Source organism: Danio rerio, chromosome 22, assembly GCF_052040795.2.
Source record: "Danio rerio strain M-AB ecotype USA chromosome 22, GRCz13ab, whole genome shotgun sequence".
Lineage (NCBI taxonomy): Eukaryota > Metazoa > Chordata > Actinopteri > Cypriniformes > Danionidae > Danio > Danio rerio.
Window position 1 is genome coordinate 505,001 of NC_141042.1, and position 10,000 is coordinate 515,000.

The window sequence follows — 10,000 nt, forward strand, 5'->3', positions numbered from 1 at the left end:
ATCCATCTATATCTCCATCCGTGTCTATCTCTCCGTGTCTCTGTCTGTATATTAAACGTGACTATATTCTTCTTATTGTTTTGTTTTGCAGATGTTAGTTTCTGTAAACTGATTCAGACAGTTGCATCTGAGAGTCATATAGACCGAATGATTCAAAGAGCTGGTTCATTGGAGTCATTTGTCTGTGAATCGTCCTCCGCAGGTTGTGTTGTGCACTGCTAGCCAGAACGAACGATTGATTAGCGAGTGTTTGCTCGGTCAGTCAGAAAGTGTGGCGTTTTCTCCATGTTCCTCATCTGCTCTTCATCTCCACATGTTCCTCTGCCATCAGCCCAGTCACTTTCTTCTTGATTTTCCTCTGTGTGTGTGTGTGTGTCTGGGCTGTGCGTCAGGTCTATCGAGTCTCTTCCTGATAATCAGAAGTATCGTCAGCTGCAGCGGGAGCTCTCTCAGGTTCTGACGCAGCGTCAGATCTACATTGACTAGGGTCAGACGGACCTGCGAGTGTTTGCCTGCCACACACACACTAACCGCATGCACCGTGGAGTGCAAGAGTGACTTAATATGTTCCTGCACTAGGCTTTCAGAGTGAAGCATGACATTTACACATCAAACTAGCATGATCGCCAATAAAAACACGACACTGCCGACACTCAAACTGTGTGTGTAATGTAATAAGTGTTCCCGCGCCTCTTGAATTCAAATTAGATTTATGGTTAGATGTGAACAGTTGTACTCTATTGTCAAGTGTAAATCTTGTACACTGATACTGACACATGCACATATTATCAATGACCAGTCTTGAGCTGTTTGAGCAGGACCGTTTAAAACGGGACATTTCTGAAAAATGAGCAACATAAAGTATTAAGTCTGAGTCAAATGTTAAGTACTGTAAGACTGTCATGACGCTACATGTGCTGGGGATGAACTATAAAAGTGCTTGATTTATAATGAACGCTGCTTGAATCTGTCGTTCCTGAAGGAGTGGGAACCCTCTCTAATGCACTGAATATATGTATTCTATATCAACACTAAATATTGTGTGTGCTAATGCAGCTGTACTTATATGTGCGCATCATAACAGCGAGATATGACATCAGTGGGGGTGCGGCCGAAATAAAAAAAGGGAAAATTCTGGATTCACTTTACCACAAACCGCAGGCTTTTATTGATTTATTGATTTATTATTTTATTAAATACTATAACCTCATTTCATAAGACTTTTTGAATTTAACTGCATAATTTAAATTATTGACCGTAAACGAGTCGAGGTGTCATTTCACCATGACAACACAGTAGTGCTATTGAAGCAGCAGGAACACATGCGCTGTTCAGCAGACTTGGCTTGTCCTTTAAGCATATGCGGTTCAGGCGTATATAAGTATACGTGTGCATGAGTGGAATATCCACAGGGCGCAGTGTTTGACTTTATTCATTCATTCTTTTTAATCCACTTTTTTTCCGGGGCCGGGTCACAGGGGCAGCAGACTTAGGAGAGAACCCCAGACCCAGACACTTCCTCCGAGGTGATACCACGGCGTTCCCAGTTCAGCCGAGAGTGTTTACCTTTTTACTTTTAGAAAATAATGTCTTTAATTTTCACCCTGGCACATTCGACCGGTTTTCGTCTAGGCCGTGGTACACTGGATCAGCTCTATACCCTCATCAGGGTGCTCGAGGGTTCATGGAAGTATGTCCAACCTGTCCACATGTGTTTTGTGGACTTGGCGAAGGCATTCGACCGTGTGCCTCGTGTGGAGGGTGCTCTGGGAGTATGGGGTCAGAGGCGATCTGTTGAGGACCGTCTCATCCCTGTATGAACAGAGTAGGAGTCTGGTTCGCATTGCCGGCAATAACACAGACTTGTTCCCGGTGCAGGTTTGACTCCGGAAGAGCTGCCCTTTGTCACTAATTCTGTTCACAATATTTATGGACAGAGTTTCCATGTGCAGCCTTGGGCTGAAGCAGGTCCGGTTCGGGAACCACTGGATTTAATCTCTGATATTTGCAGAGGATGTTGTTCTGTTGGCTTCATCAAACATGGACCTTCAGCATGCACTGGGGCGGTTTGCTGCCGAGTGTGATGCCACTGGAATTAGATTCAGCCCCTCCAAGTCCGAGCCCAAGGTGCTCTACCTGGAAAAAGGTGGTTTGCCATCTCCAGGTTGCAGGAAAGTCCTTACCCCAGGAGGAGGAGATCAAGTCTCTTGGGGTTTTGTTCATGAGTGAGAAAAGGATGGAGTTTGAGATTGACAGGCGGATTGGTGCAGCGGCAGCAGTAAAGCGGTCAATGTATCAGTCCACTGAGGTGAAGAAGGAGCTGAGCCGAAAGGCAAGGCTCTCGATTTACTGGTCAATCTACGTTCCTTCTCTCACCTATGCTCATGAGCTTTGGTTCATGGCTGAAAGGACAAGATCTCGGACACAAGCGGCTGAAATGGTAGATCACTGAGAGAAGTCAGCTGAGGTAGCTCGGGCATCTGTTTTGGATGTCCACCTTGGGAGGTGTCCCAGGCATGTCCTACCAAAAGGAGGCCTCGGGGAAGACCCAGGACACGCTGGGGGGACTTTGTCTCTTGGCTGGCTTGGGAACGCCTCAGGATCCCCCCGAAGGAGCTGGAGGAAGTTACTGAGGAGAGGGAAGTCTGGGGTTCTCTCCTGAAACTGCTGCCCCTGCGACCCGGTCCCGGAAAAGTGGACTTAAATGAACGAATGAACCAGGGCACATGTAGAAACGCTCGACAGTGCCCGTCATTACTCTTGTGCTTTGGTCTGCGCATTGAAATAAATGAACATTAATATTTTCAGCCGTTCTCTTCTGGTCAAAAGCTGAAAATCTCTGCTAGTCCAGTTGTTCAGATAGAAATAGTTAAATGTGGGAAAAGAGGAGGATTTATATTTGACTTTAATAGCGGTATTGCAATATATCTCTTATTTAGTTGTGTATTTGGTTTCAGTTCACTATAATAAGCGTCAGGATGCCTTTCAACGTTTAATTTCACAACTGCAAATAAAGGACCGTAACCTTAAATGAAAAAGAGTTTTGAAGGAGGAAAAACTGCACTCCAGTATATTAATTATTTCATTTTAAAAAGAGTTTTCTCTTTAAAAAAAAATATTTTTCATTTGTTTTGCTCAATTTCGTAGAAACTTCCTATTTTTAACTCGCATGTTGTGCATCTCAAGAGTTTATTAATGAGTGCAGAGATGTGAGAAGTGCATTAAACCCAGCTAATATTCATGGTGTTCGTTCATGTTTACCAGTATGACCATGAAGATGAATAAATACACCTGTTCTGAAAGGTGTGTGTGTGTGTGTGGTGTTTTTCAGGAGCGTCCAGCCGCTGGCGGATAAAACGAAGCAGGAGGCTCTGAAGAACGACCTGATTCAAGCGCTTAGCCAACGCAAACAGCAGAGCTAGAGACATCACCACCCGTCTCTCTTTCTCTCTCTCCGTCTGTCTGTCTGTCAGTCTCACTCTCCGTCTGCACCGCACACCTCTCTGTGGAAAACAACGAAAAAGGAGAGCAGGCTTTCGGTTTTTGTATTTTCAGCTGCACCCGTCTCTCTCTCTCTCTGCCTGTCTGTCTCTCTGGTCTGTAATCATGTAGTATTAAGGCGGAGCTTTCTGATTGGCTCTCAGTGATGTCACCAGTGATGTGGGGACGGAGCTTTTCTCCTGCCATCAGAAGAAGGAGTTTTCGTGTAGTTTCACCCTCCACCCGTCACAGGAATATCGCCGCTGGGTGCTCTATAAATATATAAATATATATAAATACGAATATACACACATGTATGTATTATGACCTTGATATCGCTGTTAATATTAAACTTTCTGCTTGAGTTCACACAGATAAGTGTGTGTGTGTGTGTGTGTGTGTGTGTGTGTGTGTGTGTGTGTGTGTGTGTGTGTGTGTGTGTGTGTGTGTGTGTGTGTGTGTGTGTGTGTGTGTGTGTGTGTGTGTGTGTGTGCGTGCACATCTCTGTGTTTTATTAAGCAAAAGCAGCAAACATGTTCCTCCTGTCTCTCTCTCTCTCTGCCCATCTGGGAGCGTCAGACGGTTTCGTTCTTTTCTTCAGGGTGGATTATTATTTGTCCAGTTTTTTTTTTTTGTTTGTTTTGTTTTTTATTTGTAAAGCTTACGGTTTATGTATTAGGGCCTCCAGCAACAATAAAAACAGGAAAAACTGCAATGTCTGCATTGTTTTTCTTCCATTCTTTCGCTTTTGTAATATATCTTTTTACAAAAAGATGTTTGGTGTTTGCATTGTTTCAAGTGTCAAATCACATTAAATGCTGGTAAACCACGTTTCTATGAAGCTAAAGCGATTTCCTATGGCTGTTCTGTCAATTTCTTCTCAAATACTGAAATCACATGCTGATCAATATTTTATGCACTCGTAAATTTAGTAAGTACTCGTGAAAGGAAGCTGAAAATGGCCTGTCTCCTATTAATATAAATAAGACACTTCTCTCTATCGCCTTAATGGAATATCCTCATGGAACACATTTACTAGGGATTAGTGGAAGAAGAAACTTACCTTATTCAGTCTTCCACATCTTAAAATAGATTAAACCTAATCATTTCTTTAGTTAATGTTTAGACTACATGTCTGAGGCTTGTTAACGCTTATTTAAAAGTTCATAAGTTCACTTTAATGTCTGAAATTTGATCTACTCGTTATTTCAGTTGGATTTTCAGTGACGGTTTGCTTCAAAAAAGAGCGGGAATTCTTCTGAGGCGTTGCTAGGCAGGTTAGATTGTTTTTATAAAAGGTACGTAAAGTAAAACACTTTGGGTATACATCACGAAATCCATCGGTAATTTATTGTCAAATAAAACGTAAGAGGTTCAGAAGAAATTCGGAGATACCCCTTGTCCGTGTTTTCGGTATTCCTCCAGTAGAACAGCGGCCTCCAGCGGCGGTCTGAAGCTGCTCAGTTTTCCAGAGCAGGTGCAGCTGTTGATGGAGAAGCCTCAGGGCGAGCCTTTTCATACTAAACGCGCTGTGGTGAAATATTATACCCCACAGAAAACCACTCATTATTCATAACTAAAACGAGCTTTCTGTGAGCTAATGCTGGCGGGCATGCGCTGACGCGACCGAGACAGCAGAAGGCGCCAAAATAACATCAAACAACTCAAGTACATACATTGGTGTAAGCTATAGTGGGCTTAAAAAAAGATCACCATATAACTCAGATAAAATATGCAAAAGTTGTTCAGCACTATTGCAAAGCGAGTAAACTCAATTATTAAATGTGTCGAAAGCTTCATTCAAAACTACAGCGAGCCTTCTGAGGGGAGGCGGACATGCGCAGACACGCTCCAGACAGCAGAAGGCGCCAAAAGAAAACAGTTGGGAGTTTTGAAATCATTTACACATGACTGAAACTGCTGTCATAATTAGCATATCACACACACACACACACACAAAACACACACGCACAACACAGAACTGAAGCCCAAAACAAACAAAAAAATGACCTTTATCTGAAATCAAACAGAGTATTTTGCTCGAGTTTATTAAGGGTCATTTAGTGTCAACGTGAGTGAAAATAAGGAAATCAACAAATATTTGTTTGGCACCTGCCCACATCAAGGTAAGTTTTATTATAGATTAAATCGCTTTATAATAACGTTATTTTCTACAATTTAATGTCATATTTTAACATTTTATCCCAGTGTGATTTTGAGATTTGATCTTTTGCACCTTTAGCAGGGTGAATGAGCAGAGATTACAGTCAATCTATCAGTGAAATAAAACAAGCCACTGTTTATCTGACAGCCCGCTGAATATTCAGGGTTTCCGTTTACTCCGACATTCACTGATCACTTATAAATCAGCAACTTCAGGGCTGCTTCACAGAAAGGCAGATGTGTGTGTGTGTGTGTGTGTAAGAGAGAGACAGATAGAGTGTGTGTTTGTGTGGGGCAGTTGTCCTTTTAAGATCTGCCCCCAACTGCATCCACAGGACACCCCCCACCAGCACCCAGCCCACCCCCCCCCCCCCCCCCTTTTTTTCTGTGTGTGTGAATCAGGTTTATGTTAATGATCCCCCTCCCCGGACTCGCTGTTTCTTTGGAGGTGTGTGTGAGTGAGTGAGTGTGTGTGCGCGTGACCGCAGTGCGTGGATCAGCATGGAGACTCCGCACGCCAAGTTTGAGGGGAAAAACTGGATTTAATTCATTCTCCGCGGAGCAGCAGCGAGGAGCGATGAAGGGGGATTTGTTGCTCTTTGTTTTCGGGTGTTTTGAGCTCGCGGGGCTCGTGGACTGTTTCTCCGTGCATGTGAGTGAGGATGCGGGACCGGGCACCGCGATCGCCGAGCTGCAGCGGGGCTCCTGCGCGCTGGACCAGCTCCTCCTGCCGCGCTTCGCGGAGACTTTCCTGCGCCCGGACGCGGGTGTGCTGACTCTCTCGAACGCTCCGAACTGCGATTCGGTTCTTTCGAACCCGTTCAGCGTGTACGCGGTCGTGGACTGTAAGGACGCGTCGGGTTTCAGACACCTTGTAACCAGCCGGTATGATGTGCACGTTCATGGAAAGAACTGCGCGAGCACGCGCAAACGGGAAAACAAGTTGGATGTGGAAATTATTAGTTTGACTGAGTCTTCAGAGTGCCGCGAGGCGCACAGCGCAGTTTTCCGGGTGTTTGATGTGTTACCGGGGAACCCGGCGCGCTGCAATGTAACCAGGACTTCAGCGTTTTACATATCCGACGGATCTCTGTTTACTTCCGCTCGGCTCTGTTTCACCCGCGACTCTTTGCTGGAGTTTCAGATGCGCTGCGGGGGGCGCGCGGGCGCTGCGCATGCGCACTGGCGTGTGGGCCGCGGCCCGTTCACACAAACTCACCTGAGCAAGGTACTCAGACTGGCCGCGCGCTCAAACTCTGGGCTGCTGAGCAGGAGGAGGAGGAATGTCAACAATAACCCTCAGTTTCACCCGCCGATGTATCAGGTGTCTGTTCCAGAGAATCAGCCAGCTGGGACTTTTGTTGTTGTTTTAAAAGCAGTTGACCCGGATGAGGGTGAAGCCGGTAGGCTGGAATATGTCTTAGAGGCCCTGTTTGATAGTCGGTCCAACAATCTCTTTGCTGTTGACCCAGCGAGTGGAGTCGTGTCCACTGTGGAGATATTAGACAGAGAAACAAAAGACACACACGTGTTCAGGGTCACGGCAGTGGATCACGGAACACCGCGGCGTACGGCTATGGCCACCCTCACCGTAACAGTCAGCGACACAAATGATCACGACCCTGCCTTTGAGCAACAGGACTATAAAGAGAGCGTACGAGAAAACCTGGAGATCGGTTACGAGGTCCTGACTGTACGTGCAACAGATGGCGATGCTCCCATCAACGGAAACATCCTTTATCACTTGCTGAACAGCAACGGGACCAATGACGTGTTTGAGATTGATTCCCGCTCTGGGGTTATACGCACACGAGGCCTGGTGGACCGTGAAACGGTCGACTCCTACATGCTGATGGTTGAAGCGAACGATCAGGGACGAGATCCAGGCCCTCGCAGCGCTACAGCAACGGTCCACATCGTCGTGGAGGACGACAATGACAATGCACCACAGTTCAGTGAAAAACGCTATATCGTTCAGGTTCCCGAAGACCTGACACCTAACACCGAGATCCTTCAGGTTACAGCGACTGACCAGGACCGCGGAAATAACGCCGTGGTTCATTTCAGCATCATGAGCGGGAACACGAGGGGTCAGTTCTACATCGACGCTCAGACAGGTAAGCTGGACCTGGTGAGCCAGCTGGACTATGAGATGAATAAAGAGTATACACTTCGCATTCGTGCACAAGATGGCGGGCGGCCTCCGCTCTCCAACATCAGCGGCCTCGTCACAGTGCAGGTGCTGGACATTAACGATAATGCACCGATATTTGTCAGCACTCCGTTCCAGGCGACAGTGCTGGAGAACGTTCCTGTGGGATATTCTGTCATCCACATTCAGGCCGTAGACGCTGACGCTGGAGATAATTCACGCTTGGAATATCGCCTCACAGAGACCACGGCCAACTTCCCGTTCACCATCAACAACAGCACCGGCTGGATCGTCGTAGCTGCAGAACTGGACAGAGAAACTGTGGACTTTTATAACTTCGGAGTGGAAGCGCGAGATCACGGAGCGCCAGCCATGTCTTCATCTGCTAGCATTAGCATGACCATTTTAGACGTCAATGACAACAACCCTGAGTTCACACAGAAGGCCTACTACATGCGTCTAAATGAAGACGCCGCTGTCGGAACAAGTGTGGTCACAGTGTCCGCAGTCGATCAGGATATTAACAGCGTGGTGACGTATCAGATCTCCAGCGGGAACACCAGAAACCGGTTCTCCATCACCAGTCAGAGCGGCGGAGGCCTGATTACGCTCGCTCTACCGCTGGACTACAAGCTGGAGAGACAGTACGTCCTCACGGTCACCGCGTCTGACGGCACACGCTTCGACACAGCTAAAGTTTACGTAAACGTCACAGATGCCAACACACACCGACCGGTCTTCCAGAGCTCGCATTACACCGTCAACATCAACGAGGACCGACCTGTGGGCACTACAGTAGTGATGATCAGCGCCACAGACGAGGATACGGGCGAGAATGCTCGAATTACCTACATCATGGACGACAGCATCCCACAGTTCAACATCGACGCAGATAGTGGTGCCGTGACCACACAGATGGAGCTAGACTACGAGGATCAAGTGTCCTACACGCTCGCCATCACAGCTCGAGACAACGGCATCCCGCAGAAATCTGACACCACCTACTTGGAGATCCTAGTGAACGATGTTAATGATAACTCTCCGGTCTTCCAGCGCGACCGCTATTTGGGCTCCGTCATGGAGGACATCCCCGTGTTCACCAGTGTCCTGCAGGTCTCCGCAACTGACAGGGACTCTGGCCTTAATGGTCGCGTCTTTTACACCTTCCAGGGCGGAGAAGATGGTGACGGTGACTTCATCATCGAGTCTACCTCAGGGATCGTACGAACTCTGCGTCGTCTCGATCGAGAAAATACTGCCATCTATAACCTGCAAGCCTTCGCTGTGGATAAAGGAGTTCCTGCGCTCAAGACTGCTGTTGACATGCAGGTGACGATTTTAGATGTGAACGATAACCCGCCTGTGTTCGAGAAAGATGAGTTCGATATATTCGTGGAGGAGAACAGTCCCATTGGGCTCGTGGTGGCGCACATATCTGCGTCAGACCCAGACGAAGGCAGCAACGCTCAAATCATGTACCAGATCGTGGAAGGCAACATCCCCGAGGTCTTCCAGCTGGATATTTTCTCTGGAGAACTCACAGCTCTTACCGACCTCGACTACGAGACGCGTGCGGAGTATGTGATTGTAGTTCAAGCTACGTCTGCTCCGCTAGTCAGCAGAGCCACAGTACACATCAAGCTCATCGATAAAAACGATAACGTCCCAGTCCTCAAGAACTTCCAGATTATCTTTAACAATTACGTGACGGATAAGACCAACAGCTTCCCTTCAGGAGTGATCGGGCGTATCCCAGCGCAGGACCCCGATGTGTCCGATCAGCTACACTACAGTTTTGAAGCCGGAAACGAGCTGAAACTGGTGATTCTAAACCAGAGCACTGGCGAGATCCGACTCAGCAGAGCCCTGGACAACAACAGACCCCTGGAGGCATCCATGAAGATCTCCGTCTCCGGTAAGAGTTTATTAAATTGTGTTTACGAATGTGTTCTTACAAAAATCAATATATCGACTTATAACGCAGTGGACATAACGATATATATCACGAGAAAGTACCATTTCTGTAAATGTAATTAATTATTTAATAGTTTATTTATATTGATCACAATTAAACACACTAATTTAAATGTGATTATATTACTCGCTTTATTTAGAATTTCAGGGCTGATGTTTGATTAAAAATGTAGCAAATTATAAATAAATATTAATAAAATATAAAACACTTTCCAAAAAACGAATGATCAC

The 10,000-nt window shown here is 46.5% G+C and overlaps 4 protein-coding genes across 8 annotated transcripts in view; all 4 read left to right on the forward strand.

The window, feature by feature from the left end:
* The window catches only part of capzb (capping actin protein of muscle Z-line subunit beta), a 17,170-nt gene extending 12,970 nt beyond the window's left edge, over positions 1 to 4,200 (forward strand). Inside the window, 2 exon segments of one of the 3 annotated variants that reach the window (NM_199935.2) lie at positions 3,332 to 3,858; positions 3,891 to 4,200. In NM_199935.2, coding sequence (NP_956229.1) covers positions 3,332 to 3,422 — 91 coding nt within the window. In that variant the 3' untranslated portion in view covers positions 3,423 to 3,858; positions 3,891 to 4,200. 3 annotated transcript variants of the gene reach the window in all.
* The window catches only part of zgc:112334, a gene marked incomplete at its 3' end in the record, with an annotated part of 817,035 nt that overhangs the window by 326,190 nt on the left and 480,845 nt on the right, over positions 1 to 10,000 (forward strand).
* The window catches only part of prkar2ab (protein kinase, cAMP-dependent, regulatory, type II, alpha, B), a 773,085-nt gene that overhangs the window by 282,242 nt on the left and 480,843 nt on the right, over positions 1 to 10,000 (forward strand).
* The window catches only part of celsr2 (cadherin, EGF LAG seven-pass G-type receptor 2), a 223,612-nt gene continuing 219,719 nt past the window's right edge, over positions 6,108 to 10,000 (forward strand). For all 3 annotated transcript variants that reach the window (XR_015521251.1, XR_015521250.1, NM_001080577.2), the window contains 1 exon segment: positions 6,108 to 9,710. Coding sequence is in view for 1 of the 3 variants with exons in the window: in NM_001080577.2 (NP_001074046.2) it covers positions 6,221 to 9,710 (3,490 nt within the window). In the remaining 2 variants the exon portion in view is untranslated.